We start from the raw sequence: 26,174 nt of genomic DNA, 5'->3' as shown, positions 1-26,174 counted from the left end.
TTTAGTCTTGGGAGGGTGTATGTGTCCAGGAATTTATCCATTTCTTCTAGATTTTCTAGTTTATTTGCATAGAAGTGTTTATAGTATTCTCTGATGGTAGTTTGTATTCTGTGGGATTAGTGGTGATGTCCCCTTTATCATTGTTTATTGCATCTATTTGATTCTTCTCTCTTTTCTTCTTTGTTAGTCTTGCTAGTGGTCTATTTTGTTGATTTTCAGAAAACCAGCTCCTGGGTTCATTGATTTTTTTGAAGGATTTTTTGTGTCTCTATCTCCTTCAGTTCTGCTCTGATCTTAGTTATTTCTTACCTTCTGCTAGCTTTTGAATTTGTTTGCTTTTGCTTCTCTAGTTCTTTTAATTATGATGTTAAGGTGTCAATTATAGATCTTTCCTGGTTTCTCTTGTGGACATTTAGTGCTATAAATTTCCCTCTACACACTGCTTTAAATGTGTCCCGTTGATTCTGGTACATTGTGTCTTTGTTCTCATTGGTTTCAAAGAACATCTTTATTTCTGCCTTCATTTTGTTATTTATCCAGTAGTCATTCAAGAGCAGGTTGTTCAGTTTCCATGTAGTTGTGTGTTTTTAGTGAGTTTCTTAATCCTGAGTTCTAATTTGGTTGCACTGTGTTCTGAGAGACTGTTGTGATTTCTTTTCTTTTGCATTTGCTGAGGAGTGTTTTACTTCCAATTATGTGGTCAATTTTAGAATAAGTGCAATGTGGTGCTGAGAAGAATGTATATTCTGTTGATTTGGGGTGGAGAGCTCTGTAGATGTCCATTAGGCCTGTTTGGTCCAGAGCTGAGTTCAAGTCCTGGATATCTTTGTTAACCTTCTGTCTCATTGATCTAATATTGACAGTGGTGTGTTACAGTCTCCCATTATTATTGTGTGTGAGTCTAAGTCTCTTTGTAGGTCTCTAAGGACTTGCTTTGTGAATCTGGGTGCTCCTGTATTGGTTGCATATATATTTAGGATAGTTAGCTCTTCTTCTTAAATTGATCCTGTTACCATTATGTAATGGCCTTCTTTGTCTCTTTTGATCTTTGTTGGTTTAAAGTGTGTTTTATCAGAGACTAGGATTACAACCTGGGCTTTTTTTTTCTTTCCATTTGCTTGGTAGGTCTTCCTCCATCTCTTTATTTTGAGCCTATGTGTGTCTTTTCACGTGAGATAGGTCTCCTGAATACAGCACATTGATGGGTCTTGACTCTTTATCCAATTTGCCAGTCTGTGTCTTTTAATTGGGGTATTTAACCCATTTACATTTAAGGTTAATATTGTTATGTGTGAATTTGATCCTGTCATTATGATGTTAGCTGGTTATTTTGCCCGTTAATTGATGTAGTTCCTTCATAGCATCGATGGTCTTTACAATTTGTCATGTTTTTGCAGTGGCTGGTACCAGTCGTTCCTTTCCATGTTTAGTACTTCCTTCAGGAGCTCTTGTAAGGCAGGCCTGGTGGTGACAAAATGTCTCAGCATTTGCTTGTCTGTAAAGGATTTTATTTCTCCTTCACTTATGAAGCTTAGTTTGGCTGGATATGAAATTCCGGGTTGAAAATTCTTTTCTTTAAGAATGTTGAATATTGGGCCCCACTCTCTTCTGGCTTGTAGGGCTTGTCCCGAGAGATCCATTGTTCATCTGATAGGCTTCCCTTTGTGGGTAACCCGACCTTTCCTTCTGGCTGCGCTTAACATATTTTCCTTCATTTCAACTTTGGTTAATCTGACAATTATGTGTCTTGGGGTTGCTCCTCTCGAGGAGCATCTTTGTGGTATTCTCTGTATTTCTTGAATTTGAATGTTGGCCTGCCTTGCTAGGTGGGGGAAATTCTCCTGGATAATATCCTGAAGAGTGTTTTCTAACTTAGATCCATTCTCCCCATCACTTTCAGGTACACCAATCAAACGTAGATTTGGTCTTTTCACATAGTCCCATATTTCTTGGAGGCTTGTCTGTTTCTTTTCACTCTTTTTTCTCTAACTTTGTTTTCTCACTTTATTTCATTAATTTGATCTTCAATCACTGATATCCTTCCTTCCACTTGATCGAATCAGCTCTTGAAGCTTGTGCATGTGTAACGAAGTTTTGGTGCTGTGGTTTTCAGCTCCATCAGGTCATTTAAGGTCTTTTCTACACTGTTTATTCTAGTTAGCCATTTGTCTGACCTTTTTTCAAGATTTTTAGCTTCCTTGTGATGGGTTAGAACATGCTCCTTTAAGTTGGAGAAATTTTTTATTACCAACCTTCTGAAGCCTACATCTGTCAACTCGTCAAACTCATTCTCCATCCGGTTTCATTCCTTTGCTGGTGAGGAGCTGCAATCCTTTGGGGGAGAAGAGGCACTCTGGTTTTTGGAATTTTCAGCTTTTCTGCTCTGGTTTCTCCCCATCTTTGTGGTTTTATCTACCTTTGGTCTTTGATGTTGGTGACCTACAGATGGGGTTTTGGTGTAGATGTCCTTTTTGTTGATGTTGATGCTATTCCTTCCTGTTTGTTAGTTTTCCTTCTAACAGTGGAGCCCCTCAGCTGCAGGTCTGTTGGAGTTTGCTGGAGGTCCACTCCAGACCCTGTTTGCCTGGGATCACCCATGGAGGCTGCAGAATAGCAAATATTGCTGCTTGATCTTTCCTCTGGAAGCTTCGTCCCAGAGGGGCACCCATCTGTGTGAGGTGTCTGTTGGCTTCTACTGGGAGGTGTCTCCCAGTCAGGCTCCACAGGGGTCTGGGACCCACTTGAGGAGGTGGTCTGTCTGTTCTCTGAGTTCAAACGCCATGGTGGGAGAGCCACTGCTCTCTTCAGAGCTGTTAGACAGGGACGTTTAGGTCTGCCAAAGCTATCTGCTGCCTTTTGTTCTGCTATGCCCTGCCCACAGAGGTGCAATCTACAGCAAGGCAGTAGGCCTTGCTGAGTTGAGGTGGGCTCCGCCCAGTTCGAGCTTCCTGGCCTCTTTGTTTACACAGTGAGCACAAAATTGCTTACTCAAACCTCAGCAATGGCGGACATCCCTCCCCCCACCAAGTTGCAGAGTCACAGGTTGATCTTAGATGCCGTGCTAGCAGTGAGCAAGGCTCCTTGGGCATGGGACCTGCCAAACCAGGCATGGGAGGGAACTTCCTGGTCTGCCGGTTGTGAAGATTGTGGGAAAAGCACAGTATTTGGGCAGGAGTATACCATTCCTCCAGGTACAGACTGTCATGGCTTCCCTTGGCTAGGAAAGGAAAGTCCCCAGACCCCTTGTGCTTCCCGGGTGAGGCGATGCGCTACCCTGCTTTGGTTTGCCCTCCATGGGCTGCACCCACTGTCCAACCAGTCCCAATGAGATAAACCAGGACCCTCAGTTGGAAATGCAGAAATCACCCATCTTGTGCATCGATCTTGCTGGGAGTTGCGGACCGGAGCTGTTTTTATTTGGCCATCTTGGAAGCCTCCCCACTTTGAATAAACTTTCTAACCTTATCTCTTTCTCTGCTTCCTCTTTAAGGCCAATGATGCTTAGATTTGCCCTTTTGAGGCTATTTTCTAGATCTTGTAGGTCTGCTTCATTGTTTTTTATTCTTTTTTCCTTTGTCTCCTCTGACCGTGTGTTTTCAAATAGCCTGTCTTCAAGCTCACTAATTCTTTCTTCTACTTGATCAATTCTGCTATTTAAAGATTCTGATGTAGTCTTTTTCAGTATGCCAGTTGCAGTTTACAACTCCAGAATTTTTGCTTTATTCTTTTAATTTCAAATAAATTTGTCTGTTAAAACTTAACAAATTTTTGTTAAGTTTATCTGATAGGAATCTGAATCCCTTCTCTGTGTTATCTTGAATTTCTTCAAGTTTCCTCAAAACAGCTACTTTCAGTTCCCTGTCTCAAAGGTCACATATCTCTGTTTCTCCAAGATTGGTTTCTGGTGCCTCATTTTACTTGATGTGGCCATGTATTCCCAGATTGTCTTGATACTTGTAGATGTTCTTCAGTGTCTGGGCATTTTAGTGTTAGGTATTTGTTTTAGACTTCACAGTCTTGGCTTGTTTGTATCCACCCTTCTTGGGAAGGCTTTCCCCATATTCAAAAGGACTTGGGTGTTGTGATCTGAGCTGTATCTGTTTTAGGGGGCATCCCAAGCCCACTAATGCTGTGGTTCTTGTATACATGTAGAGGTACTCCCTTGATGGTCTTGGGCAAGATCTGGGAGAATTCTCTGGATTACCAAGCAGAGGCTCTTGTTTTCTTCCCTTACTTTCTCCTAAACAAACAGAGTCTCTCTCTCTCTCTCTCTCTATCTCTCTCTCTCTCTCTCTCTCTCCCTCGAGCTACCTGAAACTTGGGGTTTAGTGACATAAGCACTACCACTTTGACTGTGCTGGGTCATGCTGAAGCCAGCACAGCACTGGGTTTCACCCAAGGTGTGCTGTAACCACTCTCTACCTACCACCTATGTTTGCTCAAGACCCTGGGGCTCTATAGTCAGTAGGTGGCAAAGCCAGCTAGGCCTGTGTTCTTCCCTTCAGGGCAGTGTGTTCCCCCACACCACAGGAGAGTACAGAAGTGCCATTTGAGAGCCAGGGACTAGAGTCAGAAACCTTAGATGTTTACCTGGTGCTCTATTATATTTTACTGTGACTGAGCTGTCAGTTAAACCACAAGATGCAATCCCTCCCACTCTTCCCTCCCACTTTCCAAAGGCAGAGGAACCTCATCTTGTGGCAACTGCCATCCCAGGCCACAAGGAGTACTGCCTGACTACTGCTGACTACTGTTTCCTTAAGGTCCAAGGGCTCTTCAGTCAGCTTTTGGTGAATGCTGCCTGGTCTGGGACTCACCCTTCATGGCACCTGGCTCCCTTCTGACCCACAGCAGGTCCAGAAATGCCATTCAAGAGCCAATCCTGGAATTGGGGACCCTAAGAGCTTGCTTGGTGCTCTACTCCCCTGTGGCTGAGCTAGTACCTAAGATGCAAGACACAGTTCCCTTTACTTTTCCCTCTATTTTTCTGAAGCAGAAGGGTTTCTCCCTGAAGCCACCACAGCTGGGAATGTGTTGAGTCTCACCTGAAGTCAGCAAGTCTCAGGGTCTCGCCCAAAGTCCTTGATGTAGTACCTGAGTATCACTGCTGGTTTTTCAGGGCCCAAGGGCTCTTTGGTTAGCAGGTGATGAATGATTCTAGAACTAGGTCCTTCCCTTCAAGAGAGAGGGTTCTCTTCTGACCCAGGGTTTCTGCAGAAATGTCCGGGAGCTAGGACCTGGAGAGGAGGCCTCACAACCCTGACCCTTGCCCTGTCCTGCTGTGGTTGAGCTGGTATTCAAAATGCAAGACACAGTCCCCTTTACTTTTCCCCCTGTTTTTCTGAAGCAGAAGGAGTTTTGCCCCATAGCCACCACAGCTAGTAATGTGCTGAGTCTCACCTGAAGCTAGCCAGTCTGAGGCTCACCTAATGCCCTTGATGTAGTACTTGGGTATCGCTATTGGTTATTCAGGGCCCAAGGGCTCTTTGGTTAGCAGGTGATGAATGATGCCAGAACTGGATCCTTCCCTTCAAGGCAGTGGGTTCCCTACTGGCCCAGGATTTGTTCAGAAATGTCCAGGAGCTAGGGCCTGAAAGGGGGCCTCACAACCCTGACCCATGCCCTGTCCTGCTGTGGCTGAGCTGGTATCCAAGATGCAAGACAAATTCTCCCCACTCTTCCATTTCCTCTCAAGTGGAAGGAAGTGGTGTCTTTTGGAGTCATGTTGAGCTGTGCAGCCTGAGGTTAGGAGAGAGGTGATGTCAGCACTCTCTAGCCACCCTGGCTGGTGTCTCAGTAGTTTGCATGCCCTCCCCACTCCCCCCCTCCCTGCCCCAACAATTCCAGTGTCTCTGGGCTTAGTTCAGCACTAGGACTCTCCTAGGAGTTGCAGTCTTTGTGGCCTAGGCTGCCTTGAAGTTCATTTAGAGTCCCACAGTACTTTAGCCCACGGTGGCGGGGCTTGTGGGAACTAAAGGTTTGACCGCTAGATCAGCAATTCCTTTCTGGTTCGGGCTGGTTTAAACACTCCCTCCACGGACAGGCGTCAGCTGAGCTTGGTCCTGCTTTTCTTTATGCTATAACGGAGCAGCAGTGAGGTCAATGCCTCAGAATTGTTGTGCTCTCCTTCCCCCAGCACACAGCAATGGTCTTTGCACCACACCGCCACTGCCAGGGAATGGGGGGAAGGGTGGCTTCTATGATTCAAGACTGTTTTTCTACCTCTTTAGTGCCTCTTTTAGCAAGTTAAAACCAGGTACTGTGAATGCCCACCTGATATCTAGTTCTTAGGAAGGTGCTTTTTTTGTGTAGATAGTTGTTAAATTGGTGTCCTTGCAGCAAGAGGGATGACTGGTGGAGCCTTCTATTCCATCATCTTGTTCCACCTCTGGAATTGCTGGTCTTAGGTGAATATTTTATAGTATACTATTTTAAATTGTGTAACATTTTTTGGATTACATTTTCTTATTTTTTCTTATTTTTTTTTTTTAGACAGAGTCTTGCTCTGTCACCCAGGCTGGGGTGCAGTGGTGCGATCTCAGCTCACTGCAACCTCTGCCACCTGGGTTCAAGCGATTCTCTTGCCTCAGCCTCCCAAACAGCTGGGATTACAGGCTTGCGCCACCACACCTGGCTAATTTTTGTATTTTTGGTACAGAAGGGGTTTCTCTATGTTGGCCAGGCTGGTCTCGAACTCCTGACTTCAGGTGATAAAATCTTTACTACTACTTAGCTTTATTCTCTTTTCTTTTTTGGTGATTATTATTATACTTATTATGTCTATATATGTTTAAAAACTCAATAATGCATGGTTATAATTATTGCTTTGCAAAATCTTATGTATTTTAAAGAAGATTAGAGATAAAAGAGAACACAACATATTTATTGTGTTTTTAAATTTTCAACCTTCTTATAACTTTTGGTTCACTTCATTTCTTCTTTTAGATTTGAATTACCATCTGGTATAATTTCCTGAATTTCTTTCCCACCCCATCTACTCCTTTGTGTTATTGTTATCGAACATATTACAAATGTTATGCCCCACTAATACACCTTAGGAATTTCTTTATGCAATTGCTTTTTAAATAAATTAAGGAAAGTAGAAGATATATATAATCATACTTTCTTTTTTAATTACCTCCATAATTACTATCACTGTTTATTTTTCATATGAATTCAAATTTTTCTTTAGTGTCACTTGCTTTCAGCATGAAGAATATTTCTTTTGTATTTCTTATAAGACAGATTGGCTAACAAGAAATTCTCTCACTTTTTGTTTACCCGGCAATGTATTTATTTACTCTTAATTTTGAAAGATAGCTTTTCTAGATAGAGGATTCTAATTTCACAGATTTTTGAATACATCCTTTTTGCCTTCTGTACTCCATGAACTCTGAGGGGTATCAGCTGTTAATCTTATTGTTATTCCCGTTCATGTGATGAGTAATTTTTCACGTACTGTTTTCAATATTTTCTCTTCATCTTTGATGTTCAATAATTTTCACTCATCATGTGTCTGGATGTAGCTTTTTAAACGCTTATCCTGTTGAATTTCATTGAACTTCTTGGATGTGTAGATTATTGTTTTTCATCAAATTTGGGGAGTTTTAAGACCATCATTTCTTTGAACATTTATTTGTCCTTTTCTTTCTTTTCTTCTGGTACTCTCATTATGTATATGTTGGTGTGCTTAATGGTGTCTTACATTTTTCTGAGCCCCTGTTCATTTTTCTTCATTTTTTTCATGTTTGTTCCTCAGATTTGTATCATTTCTATTGCTCTTCAAGTTAGTTTATTCTTTCTTTTGCCTGCTCAAATCTGCTGAATTTTTCATTTCAGTTATTGTACTTTTCAACTCCAGAATTTCCATTTGTTTCTTTTCAAAAAAATAATTTCTGTCTCTTAACTGATACACTTATATTCGCCATACAATGAGTCGTTGTTATCAGACCTTCCTTTAATTTTTAAACACGATATTTAAAAATTCTTTGGACATAATTATAAAAGTTGCTTTGAAGTCTTTCTATTCAGTGCAACATTTGGGCCTCCTCAAAGGAAGTTTCTTTTGCTCTTTTTCTTCTGTGTAAGTCACATTTTTTAATTGTATGTCTTACAATGTTTTGTTGAACACTAGACACTTTGGAAAATATATTGTAGCAAGTCTAGATGCTGTTTCTTCTCTTTCTGGGGCTTTTTTTTAATTGTTTGTTTAGTCATTTATTTATTCAGTCACTTGGCTGGACTAATTTGGTGGAATTTATTTTCCCCACACTGTGTGGCCTCTAATATTCCTGCTCAGAATTTTTCCACCTGTTTTTATCTTTTCATGGCTTCCTATAGAGTCACCTCTGCATCCACATAGTTCACTTACTGGCCAAAGGTTGTGCTTAAGCTCACTTAGCCAGTTAGATTTTTTCATCCTTTCCTGTGGGATGTGTGTTTGTTTAGAGACTGCTTTTATAGTTCGGGGAGAGACTAACTCAGTCAGGGACTAATAGCTTGTAGATTCTTTCTCTGCTCATACCCAAGAAAGCATAGTCTTGGGCATGTGCACAGTCTTCCAGATCCATCAGTATGAGGTCGATTTGATTTTTAAGCTGGCTTCCCTGGATCTTAGCTTAATTTTCAGTTGGTGTTTGGTCAGACGTTCTGCTTAAGCCCCTTGAGCCAATCAGGCTCAAGGTTCTTTGCTGATAGATCTGCGTATGCCTTGGGTAATGCTTTTTAGTCTGCCTCAACACTTTCTCTGATTGTGCGTGAGTGGGTGCAGAATGGCACATGTGCACTGTCTTCTGGATCCCTAGAAGTAAGTGTGACCCCGGAGATTTTCTTCTTGGCTGTTTCCCTGGTTCTCTGGTAACCTTCTGGTTGGTCTACTGTTTCCCTTATTGCTACTATTATCATGGAGCTACCAGCTCCCTCTTAATTGCTCACTACCAAGATCTCCATTGTTTTCAGCAGTATCCTTAGACATGATCTTCTCCATGCTCTGTTTTAAATACATCAGTCCCCTCAGGAAGAGATGCAGAGTTCTTCCTCTTTGCTTCTGTTCTTTCCTTCTGGTCAGAACCTCTGTGCCACACGACTAGAACTGGGCTCATGGCGTGCTTCTCTTGAAATGGCACCCCTACTGTATTAGTAAATTAGTAAATTCTGGCGGTAGGTCTTGATCTTAGTGTGCCCTTTTGACACGTAACCTCTGCCTGATGAGCCAACTGGGGTAAAGATGATCAGGATCTCAATATTCTTGACCTGTCATATTTGGGGTAGAATCCTTACCCTAAGAGTGAGAGCTGAGTGGGCAAAGAAATGCCAGTCCTCTCCATCATACTTGCCCAGAACACTTCCATGACACAGGCCTGAGAATGGCAAGATATTCTGGCAGCCTGCTCCTCCACAGGTGAAACCGTAGCCTAGGATTTTAGGAGCTGTCGGGAGAGGGAATTCCTATCTTCTTGGCTGCACCCATCTGGAGCAGCTTCCATCACATGGAGCCAGTATAGACGGGAGCAGTTTATAGTTCAAATGCCATAGACTCTCACTGGTTATACTGAGATTTAGTTTATTTTCATGAATAAATGTTTTCCCATTTTCTATGTGCCCTTAGGACAATTTCAATTTTCAGAGACTAAGTGGTTGTTTTAATGAATTTTCCAGATGAGTGGTTGTTTCACTGGGGAGAGTGTCTAAAGAGCTCCTTATATCACCATTGCAGAAGTTCCACCCCTCACTGGTTATTTAAAAAACTGGAAGTATAAGATTAATGTACTAAAGGAGACCTCTATGAAATAGGGCTTACAATGACTAAGCCAGCATTATATCTTTGTTAGCAATCTGAAAACTCAGTTTGGTAGTTCTGGGTCATTTATAGTTTATGTTTGTTTTTATTTATTTGTTTATTTATTTTGAGACACAGTTTCACTCTGTCGCCTAGGCTGGAGTGCAGTGGCACGATATGGCTCACTACAACCTCCACTCCCAGGTTCAAGTGATAATCATGCCTCAGTCTCCTAAGTAGCTGAGATTACAGGCACGTGCCACCACGCTGGCTAATTTTTGTATTATTAATAGAGACAGGGTTTTGCCATGTTGGCCAAGCTGGTCTCAAACTCCTGACCTCAAGTGATCCAACCACCTCAGCATCCCAAAGTGCTGGAATTACAGGTGTGAGCCACTGCGATTGGCCTAGAGTTTTGCTTTTTCGTTTTTTTTTAAGGAATATTTCAAAGTATTGTCTTCAAGTTAGTTCAGTTCACCAAGATTTTATTGACATACTCCCTTGGAATACTAATTTTATGGTGAATAATCTTTGGTTTGCTTTGTAGGTATTAGGTTTTGAAACCTTGAAACTAGTATTAATATATTATTTGTAGTTATTGGAATGTCCCATAGATAATATGGTTTGGTAATTAAAGCAGAGAACTGAAAATCAAATTTCTCTACTCCCCAACCCCTCACCCTCATTTTCAGTACCAATCTAGGAAATATCAGATATAATTTTATTTCTATATTGGTTTATTCAGCTGCAAAATTGAACTAATAGTGCTTTAGAAGGGTGGTGTGAGACTTAATGAATATTACTAAAGCGTTTATTTCTGTGCAAACGACTGTATTTGTTTTATTTTAAATATATATTTATATTTATTTGGGGCCAGGCGTGATGGTTCGTGCCTGTAATCCACCACTTTGGGAGGCTGAGGCTGGTGGATCACTTGAGCTCAGGAGTTCAAGACCAACCTGGCCAACATGGTGAAACCCCATCTCTACTAAAAATACAAAAAAAAAAAAAAAAAAAAAAAAGCTAGGTATGGTGATGAGGTCCTGCAATCCCAGCTACTCAGGAGGCTGAGGCAGTAGAATCACTTGAACTTGGGAGATGGAGGTTGCAATGAGTCGAGATCACACCACTGCACTCCAGCCTGGGTGACAGAATGAGACTCCATCTCGAAAATAACTAAGTAAATCATTAATAAATAAATATATATTTATATTCCTTCAACTTTACATGGCCAACTAAGAGCTTGTATACACTTGTATTTTAATGCAGTATGTATTATGATAATTTAATGCAGTAAAATATATATATTTAATGTAGCATATTAAGTTTTATATATTTAAGGCAGTGTATTAAATTATACCTATTTAGTGCAGCATATATTATATATATTTAATGCTATATATAGCCAAATGGAAAAAAGCATCAATATAATTGTAGTGTTGATTTATTGAGTATCTCCTAAGGAAATTGTTTTCTCCAGTTAGAAAGTATTGCTTTATATCATTATATCATATGGATAATAATCTGTTGTAGTGCAAAACAGATAAGTTGGAATAAAGTATGCTTATACCATGTCTTCTTAGTAATATATAATCTTGAAAATTATATATAATTTGAAATGGATATATGTTTTTATATATATATTTTTTCCTTTTTAATGATAGCCAAAGCTATGATATTGGGAAGATGGATAAGAAATCTACTAGGCCAGAAATGCTGGTAAGGATCATGTTAAATATTGTAGAAGTAGGTTGACTAACCTACTTTATGTTATTGTTATAAAATTATAATAGCATACTTCCCATTTATGAGTAGATTAGCTATTGGGCACACCATTGAACATCTCAGTGTATTTGTTTTTGTATATTTATCTAATAATATAATCTAACTCATAGGCATGTACCCATGAATTAATATATGTAGAGTGCTTTGAACAATGTTTGGATATGTAAATTTTAACTTTTCTTTTCTGTGTGTGTGTGTGTGTGTGTGTGTGTGTGTGTGTGTGTGTTTTGAGGCAGAGTCTCGCTCTGTTGCCTAGGCTGGAGTGCAGTGGTGGGATGGCTGCAACCTCTGCCTCCTAGGTTCAAGCGATTCTGGTGCCTCAGCCTCCCAAGTAGTGGGGACTACAGGCATGCGCCACCACACCTGGCTAATTTTTATGTTTTTAGCAGAGACGGGGTTCTGCCATGTTGACCAGGCTGGTCTGGAACTCCTGACTTCAGGTGATTTGCCTACCTTGGCCTCTCAAAGTGCTGGGGTTACAGGAGTGAGCTACCGTGCCTGACCTAGTTTTAACTTTTCTTATTGCATATTTTGAAGTTGCAGATTTTTCCCCAACTACCCAGACAGAACGTGCTTGGATATGGAAATTAATATGTAATCAACAAAATGTGATTGTGTAAATAAATATGATGTAAAATTACTATATTCTATAGCAAAATGGAATTTTTTGAATATCCATTTGATTCTTATATTACAGCATATTAATCAAAATGTAACTGAATACCTTTTTAATGTAATTACCACTATAATATATGGGGAATAAAAGAGAAGCATAAAATGTAGCTTCTGCCCTTAAGGAACTTATGATTAAAGGATAAAACTAGTACAAGTGAATACAATGAAATATTATCCTGGCTTAAAAAAGAAAGAAATCTGATACATGCTACAACATGGGTTAACTGTGAGGAGACTCTACTGAGTGAAACAAGCCAGTCACAAAAAGACAGATAATGTATGGTTCCACTTACATGAGGCACGTAGAGTAGTCAAATTCATAGAGACAGAAAGTAAAATGGTGGTTTTAGGGGGTAGGGAGAGGGGAGAATTGGGAACTACGGTTTAATGGGTATAGAGTTTCAGTTTTGCAAGATAAGAGAGTTCTCGAGATGGATGCTTGTAATGATTGCACAAGAGTGTGAATATACTTAATACTACTGAACTGTACGCTTAAAAATGTTTAAGATGGTCATGGAGCCAGGTGTGGTGGTATGCACCTGTAGTCCCAGCTACTCAGGAGGCTAAGCCAGGAGGATTGCATGAAACCAGGAGTTTGAGGCTGCAGTGAGCTGTGATCATGCCTGTGAATAGCCACTGCATTCGGTCTGGGCAACGTAGTAAGGCTCCATCTCCAAAAAAAATTTTTTTTGAGACAGGGTCTTGTCACTTAGGCTGGAGGGCAGTGGTGTGATCAGCTCACTGTAACCTTCAAACTCCTGGGCTCAAGCAATCCTCCCTCCTGAGCCTACTGAGTAGCTGGGACTATAGGTGCACCCCACCACATCTGGCCAATTTTTAATTTTTTATAGAGACGGGGGTCTCACTTTGTTGCCTGGGCTGGTCTCAAACACCTGGCCTCAAGTGATCCTCCCACCTTGGCCTCCCAAGGTTCTAGGATTACAGGCATGAGCCACTGCACCTGGCCTAAAATTTGAAAAAAAGTTTAAGATGGTCAATTTTATGTTATGTGTATTTTACCACAATTAAAAATAAATTATTTATATAATTTATGTAGATATAAATATATTTTTATATAGTGACATTTATATAGATATAAATATATATCTATATGAATATATTTATATATAGTGACATTTATGTAGATACAAATATATAACATTTATATAAATATATTTTTATATATAGTGGCATTGTCACTTATTATATAGCAGTGAGACTCAATTAATTACAATAATTGCAACAATTTGGATGTTCTCACCTATAATATTGAATAAATGAAGCAAGATACAAAGTAGTACATACTGTATGATTCCATAAATGTAAATGCCAAGAACAGTCAAAATGAATATATGGTGTTGGACGTCAGAGAATTGGTTACCCCTATTTGAAACAGGGTCTTGAAAAGAAGCATGAGGTGAGCTTGTTGCTGTTAATGTTCTGTTTCTTGATTTTTTTGTTGTTAACATATGTGTGTTTACTTTGGGAAAATTCATATAGCATAGAATTCATAAGAGCATAGAGCTCTTGAGATTTTTATACTTTGCTGTATGTCTTTTATACTTCAATGAAGAAAAACAGAATTTAAAAAACACTACTGCAAGTGAATGAAGAATTTGGGAAGATAATGATAAACTTTGTGATACTGACCTGAAGTATGCAGAAGGGCGTGTAGAAAAAGAGATTGTCAAGATTAGCTAGAGTTGTTGAAGGAGCCTTTTGGTAGGAGACAGGCCTTGTTGGGGTCCACACAGTTAAAAGGGAGGAAGAAAATGACTCCAGGCAAGGGATCTAGATGGGAGATGTCTAAGAAGGAAATAAGGATGGAAGATAAGATACAAGCTTAATTCAAATGGAATATTCATATTGTAAGTTTGGTGAGGTAATACTATGCAGTAATTTTTAATTTCATGCCAGCGGTCATTTATTTGAGGTGTAATTTATATACAGTAAACTTCACAAGTCTCAAGTGTGCAGCTTGATGAGTTTCAATATATATTCTTGTATATTACACCATACAGATCAAGATACGGGAACTTCCAACACCCCCAAAAGTTCCCTTGGCCCCATTCTAGTTAATACCCACCTGTCCTTCCAAGAACAAAAAAACACTATTCTGACTTCTACTACTATAGATTATTTTTGACTGTTATTCAGCTTTGTATAGATGGAATCATACAGTTGTCCTGTTTTATGTCTGACTTTTTCTAAACATACATTGTGAGATTCGTTCATTTTGTTACGTCTTTTGGATGATTTGACACTTTTACGATTATGAAATAGCTATAGTATTTCTCAGAAATGCCATATTTACTCCATAAAAATCATTTGAGGGAGCTTATAAGTTCTTAGAGTTATTCCACGATAATAATGTGGTGGTAAGCTGATAAAATAAAACATTGCTCTGCCTCAGTTTCCTTATTTTAAAAGTAGGGATGATAAAATACTTATGTTAAACACTGTTAAGAAAATAATTATATTAACATAATTATATTAAATTTAAATAAGCCAGGAATATAGCCATTACTGTAACATTCTTAGACAATATTTTATACGGGTAGCATAATGATGAGACATATTCCAAGACTGTGGTCGCTTAAGGAAATGCTATTTCATAAAGATGACTTATGTTTGAGAAGATGCCTGTCACTGTGGGAGTGCTAGTCAGCTGTTGTATTGAAGTTTAACCATCAGATATGTGCTTTTTTTTCTATTTTTGTTTTTTACAGGCTAAAGTTCTACGGCTACTAGCCACCAATTATTTGGATTGGGATAACACCAAATATTATGATAAGGCTCTCAATGCTGTAAACCTAGCAAACAAGGTATGAGGTTTTTATTTTTGAATACTAACAATGTATTTTTTGAAGTCTTGATCACATTTTGAAATCCAGTTTAGACATTTGCTTCAGCATTTACTCTCACAGATTGTTATAATCTCTTCTGTAGCACGGAAAGGAAAAAAGAAAATATTGCTATAATCTGAATGTTTGTGTCCCTGCAAATTCCTATGTTAAAATCTTAACCCCCAAAGTGATGATAATAAGAGGTGGGGACTTTTTGGTGTAAAATGGACGTAAAAATAAAAGAGGTGGGGACTTTGGGAGATGATAAAGTCATTGGGCAAACCCCTCTTGAATGATATTACTGCCCTTATAAAAGAGGTCCACAGGAGCTTGTTCACCCCTTTTATCATGTGAGGACATAAGAAGGCACTATCTTTGAGTAAGCAGGCCCTCACCAGACACCGAATCTGCGAGCACCTTGATGTTGGAGTTCCCAGCCTTCAGAACTGTGAGAAATCAATATCTGTTGTTTGTAAACTATCTAGTTTACGGTATTTTGTTATAGCAGCATGAACCGTCTAAAACAAATATACTTCTTTGAACACCAGAGATTTTTGAGAAAATTTTCTGTGAAACAGAAAGGGATCTCTCTACTGTGAGTTTTTAGGATGAAGAAGTAAATGATAAAATAGGCAGAATAATGGGATTTAATTTTAAAAACAACTCCAGTGGTTCACTTTCAGCTCATGTTCACACATACATAAAAACATGAATACAAAGCGGGCGTGGTGGCACATCCCTGTATTTCCAGTTGCTCAGGAGGCTGATGTGGGAGACTTGCTTGAGGCTGGGAGTTCAAGGCTGCAGTGCACTACGACTGCACCTATGAATAGTCACTGCACTTCAGCCTGGGCAACATAATAGCAAGACCCCATCTCTAAAACAAGCAAAACAAAATGTATATATATCTACACTCCTGGACAAGGAACACTGAAAGGCTGGTGACCCTTCAAAAATAGATTCAGGCTGGGTGCGGTGGCTGACGCCTGTAATCCCAGCACTTTGGGAGGCTGAGGCAGGCAGATCACAAGGTCAAGAGATCGAAACCATTCTGGTCAACATGGTGAAACTCTTTACTAAAAATACAAAAATTAGCTGGGCATGGTGGCGTCCACCTGTAAGCCTAGCTACTCGGGAGGCTGAGGCAGGAGAATCACTTGAACGCAGGAGGCAGAGGTTTCAGTGAGCTGAAATCATGCCACTACTGCATTCCAGTCTGGCGACAGAGCAAGACTCCGTCTCACAAAATAAATAAATAAAATAAAAAAAGAGAGATTCAATTAGGATCAATGTGTTTTACTTAATAAGGCAATTAAATATACTGATACACTTTAGAGAGGTTTTTTCAGCAGAGTGGAAGCATGAAAATGAATAGCTCGATCAACCAGAATGTTAAATTTCTCAAACAGAGCATTTACTTGAACTATATTTTCTTGAAATTTGTGTCATGTGGATGGGGTTATTTAACACTGAAAAACTTGTTCAACATTAAAATTTTAAAAATTAACTTAAAAATATTAATAGACGGAAACAATTTCTTTTTTTAAATTTTGCTTTAAGTTCTAGGACACCTGTGCAGAATGTGCAGGTTTGTTACATAGGTATACATGTGCCATGGTGGTTTGCTGCACCTATCAACCCATCACCTAGGTTTTAAGCCCTTGCCTGCATTAGGTATTTGTCCTAATGCTCTCCCTCCCCTTGCCCCCCACCCCCTGGCAGGCCCTGGTGTGTGATGTTCCCCTCCCTGTGTCCATGTGTTCTCATTGTTCAGCTCCCACTTATGAGTGAGAACATGCAGCGTTTGGTTTTCTGTACCTGTGTTAGTTTGCTGAGAATGATGGTTTCCAGCTTCATCCATGTCGCTGCAAAGGAAATGAACTCATTCTTTTTAAAGGCTGCATAGTATTCCATGGTGTATATGTGCCACATTTTCTTTGTCCATTCTATCATTGATTGGCATTTGGGTTGGTTGCAAGTCTTTTCTATTGTGAATAGTGCTGCAATAAATATACGTGTACCTGTGTCTTTATAGCAGAATGATTTATAATCCTTTGGGTATATACCTAGTAATGAGATTGCTGGGTCAAATGGTATTTCTGGTTCTAGATCCTTTAGGAATTGCCACACTGTCTTTCACAATGGTTGAACTAATTTACACTCCCACCAAAAGTGTAAAAGCGTTCCTGTTTCTCCACAACCTCACCAGCATCTGTTGTTTCCTGACTTTTTAATAATCGTTGTTCTAACTGGCGTGAGATGGTATCTCATTGTGGTTTTGATTTGCATTTCTCTAATGACCAGTGATGATGAGCTTTTTTTCATATGTTTGTTGGCTGCATAAATGTCTTCTTTTGAGAAGTGTCTGTTTATATTCTTCACCCACTTTTTGATGGGGTTGTTTGTTTTTTTCTTATAAATTTGTTTAAGTTCCTTGTAGATTCTGGATATTAGACTTTTGTCAGATGGGTAGATTGTAAAAATTTTCTCCCATTCTGTAGGTTGCCTGTTCACTCTGATGATAGTTTTTTTTGCTGTGCAGAAGCTCTTTTGTTTAATTAGATCCCATTTGTCAATTTTGGCTTTTGTTGGAATTGCTTTTGGTGTTTTAGTCATGAAGTCTTTGCCCATGCCTATGTCCTGAATGGTATTGCCTAGGTTTTCTTTTAGGGTTTTTATGGTTTTGGTTTTACACTTAAGTCTTTAGTCCATTTTGAGTTAATGTTTATATAAAGTGTAAGGAAGGAGTCCAGTTTCTTTTTTCTGCATATCAGCCATACTATTTTTCGTAGCAACAGTATCATTTTAAATTCCCATCTACAGTGCACAAGGGTTGCAATTTCTTCACATCCTTATCAGCATTTGTTATCTTCTATTTTTTAACAGTAGATGTCATTATGAGTGTTAGGTTCACCTTTGTTTTTTGAATGATATTTTTTCCAGGTGCAGAATTTGAACCAGACAGCTTTTTTTGAGTATTTTAAATATTTCACTCCACTGTATTCTCATTCTGTTGTTTCTGTTGAGAAATATGGTGCCATTCTTATGTTTGTTCTTCTTTATATAGCGTTTCTTCTTTTCTGGATCAGTTTTGGATTTTTTATCATTGGTTTTGAGCAACTTGATGTTATGTTTTTAAGTAATTTTATTTATGTTTCTCATGCTTTTGGATGTCTAGGAGCATAATTTTCATTATGTTTGAAAAGTTTTAGTATTTCTTTAATTTTTGTTTCTGCTTTCCCCCAAGTACTCTAATTAACTATATATTAGGCTGCCTGAAGTTGTGCCACAGTTTACTTACACTCTTTTCTTTTTTTTTTTTTTTTTTTTTTTGAGATGGAGTCTGGCTCTGTCGCCCGGGCTGGACTGCAGTGGCTGGATCTCAGCTCACTGCAAGTTCCGCCTCCCGGGTTTACGCCATTCTCCTGCCTCAACCTCCCGAGTAGCTGGGACTACAGGCGCCCACCACCTCGCCCGGCTAGTTTTTTGTATTTTTTAGTAGAGACGGGGTTTCACCGTGTTAGCCAGGATGGTCTCGATCTCCTGACCTAGTGATCCGCCCGTCTCGGCCTCCCAAAGTGCTGGGATTACAGGCTTGAGCCACCACGCCCGGCCTCACTCTTTTCATTTAAAACATAATTTGTTGTTTTTGTTTCATTTTGGACTGTTTTGTATTGCTATGACTTTTAAGTTCATTAATCTTTCTTCTGCAATGTCTAATCATCTGTTAATCTCATCCCATATACTTTTCATTTCAGACTTTGTAGTTTTTATCTCTATAAGTTTGATTTGGTTTATTTTTATATCTTCCAAGTCTCTAGTTAAATTTTCAAGCATATGAAATATAGTTATACTTACTCTTTTAACATCTTTCTTTGCTAATTCTAATATCTATGTCACTTCTAGATTAGTTTCTGTCTATTATCTCCCCATTATTGATTGTTTTTGCCTGTCTCTGTCTTTCACTGGGTGCCAACTATTTTACATCTTTGGCTGCTGGATATTTTTGTAATACTATAAATCTTGTTGAGCTTTATCATGGGAAACAGGCAACTTATTTGGAAACGATTTGATCCCGCTGTTCATGTGAACTTCTGACTCTTGCTTAGTATGAAATATTTGCTTCTTTGTTTTGTAATTTTGGATATGTTAATTCATGTTCAGTGAGTGTTAAGCTTTTAGAATCCTATTCAACCTGGATTGAGAGCATGGCCCTACAGAGAAACTTTTTATTGACATCAGCCAGCTGTAGAAGAGTTACCACTTTTTTCGTTACTTTTATTTTACTTTATCAGGTTGGAGGTTTTTGGACCACATGAGTAATGTAAATTTGAACTCCATATCTACATGAAGGCAGAGCCCATTAAAAAATTCTCCAGACCAAAAACTTACCCACACAAACATTTATTTTTATTTATTATTATTATTATTATTGTTATTGTTATTATTTTGCCTCACTCAGAACTTAGCTACAAGACAAACTTCCTATACCATTAGATAAAAGAAAAAAACTCAGGAAACTTACCACCTCCATATGGTTCACTTCTCCGAGTTTTGTTGCCTCACTACAATCTTTCTGTTTTTGTTTACTTTTAAGAGTCCTCATGTTGTTGCTTTTTATATCTTGTTCAGAGTTCTTAGTTGTAATTAGTAGAAGGTATAGGCTATAGTTATCCTGCTTCATCTCTGCTGGAACTGACTCTGATAGTAAATTTTTAAAGGAGAAATTAAAATTTGGGATGCCTATGTTGTTTCACAAAATTACCTTTGAAAATGTATTAGTGCAATGAAATAAATATAAAAGGCATAGGTGCTTAGACACTACACCAAAAACACAAGCAAAAAAGAACAATTCGGTAAAATTAAGTCTCATTAAATTTAAATTTTTTTGCTTCAAAGGAAACCATCAAGAAAATGAAGACACAATCCATAGGATCCTCCCAACAGAATGGGAGAACATATTTGCAAATCATATATCTGTTAAGTGTCTATTACCCATAATATAAAAAAGAACTCTTACTATTCAGTAAGAACACAAACAACCCAATTGAAAATGGGCAAAGGAGGCAAAGGAGCTCAACAGACATTTCCCCAAATAATTTGTACCAGTGGCCAATAAGTACACAAAAAGATACTCAACATCATTAGTTATCAGGGAATGCAAATTAAAAGCACAATGAGAAACCGCTTTACATCCACTAGTATGGCCCTCCGACTTGTTTGTATTTCAGAATTGTTTTGGCTATTCTGAATCTCTTAACATTTTCATATTTTGGAATCAGCTTGTTGATTTCTGCAAAGAAGACAGCTGGGAATTTAATAGGGATTTTATTTAATCTGCAGATCAATTTGGGGATTATTGCTATCTTAACAAAATTAAGTTTTCAAATCCAGGAACACTTATTCATTGTGTTGTAGTTTTCAGTAAGTTAGTTTTGTTCTTCTTTTGTTAAATTTATTGCTTCTTTATGCTTTTATAAATGGAATTATTTTCTTGACTTTTGGATTGTTCATTGCTAGTATATTGAAATGCCATTAATTGAAAAAATACTGATGTTATCTCCTACAATCTTCCTGTACTTGTTCTTTTAGCTTTAATAGTTTTTTTAATGGATTCCTTAGGATTTTATGTATACAAGATCATATTTTCCGGTCAGATGCGGTGGTTCACACTTGTAATCCCAGTACTTTGGGAGGCCGAGGCGGGTGGATCACTTGGGGTCAGGAGTTTGAGACCAACCCTGCCAATATGGTGAAACCCCATCTCTATTAAAAATACAAAATTAACCGGGCATGGTGGCACATGCCTATAATCCCAGCTACTCGGGAGACTGAGGCAGGAGAATCACTTGAATCCAGAAGGGAGAGGTTGCAGTGAGCCAAGATTGTGCCATTGCACTCCAGCCTGGGCAACAAGAGGGAAACTCCGTCTCAAAAAAAAAAAAAAAAAGTCCTATTTTTTGTAAATAAAGATAGTTTTACTTCTTGCTTTACAATCTGCATGCCTTTTGTCTCTTTTTCTTTTCTAATTTTTCTAGCAAGAACATTCATTACTATGTTAAATAGAATTGGCAAGAGCAGTGTCTTTTCCTAATCTTAGAAAGAGAGCTTTCAGTATTTTGCCATTAAGTATGGTGTTAGCTGTGGGTTTAGTATAGATGCCTTTTGTCAGGTTGAGGAAGCTCCCTTCATTCCTAGTTTTTCGAGAATTGTACAACCACTTTGAAAAACAGATTGACGTTACTTGATAAAATAGAATTTGATCATACTGGACCACCCAGCAACTTCACTCCTAGGTGTATACTTTAGAGAAGCGCTAGCATTTGTGTGCCAGGAAAAGTATACAGAATGCTGATTCCAGGATTGTTCATAATAGCAATTGCTTTGGGAACAACTTAAATGTCCAAAGTAGAATGTGCAAATAAATTGTGATTTATTCATATAACAGAATACTATACAATAGTTGTTCTTAAACTTTAGCTTGTGTAAGTATTACCTAGAATGTCTGTTAAACACAGTTTGCTCATTTATTACCTTACTAAACAGATAATAGAATTCATGTTGAATTGGAAACTTTCCATAACACAAATCAGTAATAGTTATTTTACACATTTTCCTACACACACGCACACACAATTTGCTAGGCAATACTCCCAGCGTTTCTCATTTAGTAGGTTTTGGATGGGGCTTGCATTTCTAACAAGTTCCCAGATGGTGCTGATTCAGGGACCACCCTTTGAGAACCACGCTATATAGTAATGAAAACAAATAAGTTTCACGTATCAACATGGATGAATCTGAAAAAACATGATTTGAATGAAAGAAGGCACAGAAGAACTTAGATACTTTATGATTCTGTTTAAGTGAAGTTCAAATGTAGGCATAGCTAAATAATTGTGTTGGCTAGCTTGAGCTGTTATAACAAAATACTGTAAACTGTGTGGCTTAAACAACAGAAGTTTATATCTCACAATTCTAGGGACTGAGATGTCCAAGATCAAAATACCAGCCTTTTCGGTTCCTGGTGAGGGCCTTCTTCTTGGTTTGAAGATGGCCACATTCTTTCTATATCTTCACTTGGCAGAGAGAGAGAGAGAGAGAGAGAGAGAGATGAGAGAGATCATCTGTCATCTCTCTCATGCCTTTTCTTATAAGGGCACTTATCCCATTCATGAGGGCTCAGCCCTCATGACCAAATTACCTCCCAAAGCCCCCACCTCAAAATACTATCACATTGGGGTTTAGAGATTCAATATACGAATTTTAGAAAGACACAAACATTCAATCCATAGCAACTATATATTGTGTATATATAAAGAAAAGCAAGGAAATCACTGCACAAAATTCAGGGTGGTGTTTACCTCTGTGAAGTGAGGAGGATGCATATGGGTAAGGATACATTTGAGGCTTCTTATATGGCAATAATCTGTTTCTTAACCTTGGTAGTGAGGACACGGGTGTTTGTTTTATTATTATTCTGTAAACCTTACATATACATTACACATACATACTTTTTATATACTCGTGTGTGTATGTGTGTGTGTGTATGATACACTTCACACTAGAAATGAATACATTATCTTTAGAGCTTGCAAAATATTCAGATAGTGTAGTAATGCCTACCATGATAGAGCTTCAAGGGAGGCAGCATATTATAATGGAAAGATTATGTCCTTTAGAGTCAGAGAGATCTGATTTCAAATTTCTGCTCTACTACTTACCAATTGTGTGACCATGGGTAAGTTACTTAACTTTATTTGGGCCTGCAAAACAAGATTCAAAATACTTATCTTGTACGTTTGTTGTACCTGGAGCCTGTTTCTCAGTAACTGATGATAAGAAAAAAATTAGCAAACAAAAATCTGAGGAAGGGAGCTGGGCATGGTAGTTCCTGCCTATAATCCCAGCACAATGGGAAGCTGAGACAGGAGGATTGCTTGAGCCCAGGAGTTCAAGACCAGCCTGGGCAATAAAGTGAGACCCTGTTTGTACCACTGCACTCCAGCCTGGGAGACAGAGTGAGGCTTTGTCTCAGAAAAATTAAAAAACCAGCTAGGCCTCGTGGCTCACGCCTGTAATCCCAGCACTTTGGGAGGCTGAGGCAGGTGCATCACTTGAGGTCAGGAGTTCGAGACCAGTCTGGCCAATATGGTGAAACCCCATCTCTACTAAAAATACAAAAACTAGCCAGATGTGTTAGAGGGCGCCTGTAATCCCAGCTACTCGGGAGACTGAGGCAGGAGAATTGCTTGAACCTGGGAGGTGGAGGTTGCAGTGAGCCAAGATTGTGCCATTACACTCCAGCCTGGGCAATAGAGTGAGACTCCATCATAAACAAACAAACAAACAAACAAATAAACCTATAAAGAATGAAAAATAATGGTGAGAAAAGTTACAGAGAAGACAAGGATTTTGATAGTAGGGAGAAAGCTGATGGATTTAGCAGGCAATCTTCATGACTTCTGAAAGTGTATTTTAAGAGACAATAAGGATGGACAATATACAGTGCAAGTGTTTATAGAAGTGAAGACCCGATGATAATAAAACAAAATGCCCATTATCTGGAGTTGTTTGGTAATGAAATCAGTGAAAATCATATCTGGAATTCTTTGGTTTAAAAAAACAAAAAAACCAGAATGTTAAACTTGTGTGAGAATAGCAGACTCAAGGAAAACAGATGTTGCCAAGATCTGGAAGACCTCTATGTCTCTGAAGATAAAAGGGAATTGAACCCAATACATACTTCGACAAACCTGTAGGAAAGATGGTAATGCAATAAATCAAAATTGACAACTTCAGTTTATTCTTTGTACTAGTGTCACCTATATTTGCAAGCCCTTTTAATATCAGTGTTTACTTTCTCCAACTTTCTATTTTTAAGGTATCTCACACATGAATACCTGTAATTATGTGCAGAGCATGGAGCTAATGAGTACAGTGTTCATGTAGAGGTTAATTGGCTTTGTAGAGAGAAAAGTTCTGTTCTGTGAGCCTAGACTGTACTTTTAGTCTTAGAAAGTTGTTTAAAGATGTACCCTGTAAGGTAAAAGTGGAACCGGGAAGATCACAGATGGCTTAGGGCCAACTAACAATGATTTAGAAACATCATTCATAGTACGTTGTTATTAATGGTAAACACGACAGGCATATCTTATAGAAAAGACAATACGTCTTCTATTTTATTCTACCATTGTTTGTAAAGGACCTTAGTTGTTAAAATCTCAAAAGAAAATAAAATTAGCTGGTTTGTGGTTTTGCTTACAAAGAATATGGCCTGAGATTTGTACAGTTTAAGTGTTAATCTTGTCATTAAATGTTTGTCACTCATTGGAAATATTTACATGTTCTTTTCCATATATTATTTCATTTAGATTGAATAAAATATTGGGAAATATCCTCAGGGATAGAAAGAATGCTATGATATAATCTTTTGTAATTTCAATTTCCTTTGATTATGAGTTATCCCAAGATGGTTGAATAAAGCAGGCAATTACTTGAAAATTGTCTTTTACATTCCACAATTTTAATATCATTGTGATTTCCTTGTTTAAAATAGGAACATTTAAATTCTACTGGGCTTTTCCTAAAAATGAAAATCCTCTTGAAAGGCGAAACATCTAATGAAGAACTCCTTGAAGGTAAGATCTCTATATGTGAAGAGCACACCATTTTGAAACATCACTACAATTTGTTAAATATGACATCTTTTGTAGTATACTAACAATAGGTGTAATTTGATGGTGGCTGAGAAGGAAAATATCACCCAGGAAGGGGAAATATTGTCACCCAGGAAAAAAGAGAGAAAGAAGAAAAAATAGTAGCAAATTTAAAAGGTTTTTTTTTTTAAAGCTGAATAAAAGCAATCAGTTTTCTTTTAGTCCAGCAGAGAACTGTAGCTACCCAGTCCTTCTGAAGTTGTCTACCACCATGAAGAAAGATTACTTCTTAATGGGAAAAGCCTTTGTAATTCTGTGATTTTTATAATTACTTGTTTATAAACATCGCTATTTATTTTTCATAACTCTCCAAGGACCAGAATGTATGCTGCACAAGAGTGGGTCATTGGGCAAGTCACTTAACTTTGCTTTGTTTCTTCATTTAGCAAAAGAGGTGTTATTATTATCTACCTCATCATGTTGTTTTGAGAATCTTATGAGAAAATGTGTATAAAGCATTTAACACCATACCTGGTGCATAGTGTGTAATATATGTTACCTATTACTGTAGTTATTATTATTACTGTTATTACTACTATATGGATGCATTACATGAAGCAAAACTATGCACACTAGCCCTTAACATTTCAATTTTGTTTAGTCATAAAAGCTATTTATTCTAATTCTTTTAATGTTGTACATGCTTTTTAGTAATCTTTAGAGGCTGCATTATTTGTACTATACAAAATTATATGTTAGTATAGTTACTGATAATCCAAAAAATAATAACAATTTTTTATAGCTAGAACTATAATTCAATTTGGCAGTAGCCCTAAATTTAGTACTACTGAATCTTTCATTGGCCTCTAGAATTTTAGCCAATCACTTAAGAGACCTCAGAAGCTCAAATGTATTGGGGATTCTGCATCTCTAGGCAACAGTATCACCTCAGCATACACAGGTTGAAAAATGTTAGAAACCAGGAAGACAACTCTACTTTTTTGCATTGGGGGAATAAACAAACCAACTAACCAACTAAAAGAATACACTTACTCAAACTAAGACAACACAGGAAGACCAGAGAGATTATTGGAGTCACCAAGTTGAAGTAGATTAGTTTGAGATGATAATTCCTCATGACAGTGTTTATCCAAATGTAGGTAAGAAGCAGAGTTTAAAATAAAATTGTTCTTTATTCACAGATTGTTTTTACTTAACTCAATCTAGATACTCCTGAAGTTGTAATGTCAGTCATTGTTTGATTACAGATTAGGAGGCTAACCCAAATCCAAGTTTTTTTGTATTTAAAAATACTAGATTTTTACTTTGTTGCATTGAAAGAATATATGAAACTTGCATTTTTATATTCTGTTTGTTGCTTTGCTGGTGAAAATACTTTACTCTTAAAATGGTCAGCCTAACTGCTGGCATTAT

General features: G+C 38.1%; 1 protein-coding gene across 1 annotated transcript in view; it reads left to right on the top strand.

The window, feature by feature from the left end:
• Nucleotides 1–26,174, top strand: part of TEX11 (testis expressed 11) — a 290,530-nt gene that overhangs the window by 104,874 nt on the left and 159,482 nt on the right. Inside the window, exons 8-10 of the mRNA XM_015127634.3 lie at nt 11,443–11,497; nt 14,968–15,063; nt 24,641–24,722. Of these exons, the coding sequence (XP_014983120.3) occupies nt 11,443–11,497; nt 14,968–15,063; nt 24,641–24,722 (233 nt within the window). The remainder of the gene's footprint in view (nt 1–11,442; nt 11,498–14,967; nt 15,064–24,640; nt 24,723–26,174) is intronic.

Source organism: Macaca mulatta, chromosome X (genome assembly GCF_049350105.2).
Source record: "Macaca mulatta isolate MMU2019108-1 chromosome X, T2T-MMU8v2.0, whole genome shotgun sequence".
In the NCBI taxonomy this organism is placed as follows: domain Eukaryota; kingdom Metazoa; phylum Chordata; class Mammalia; order Primates; family Cercopithecidae; genus Macaca; species Macaca mulatta.
The sequence above is the reverse complement of the archived record's forward strand: the minus strand, read 5'-3'. Positions and strand labels throughout refer to the sequence as shown.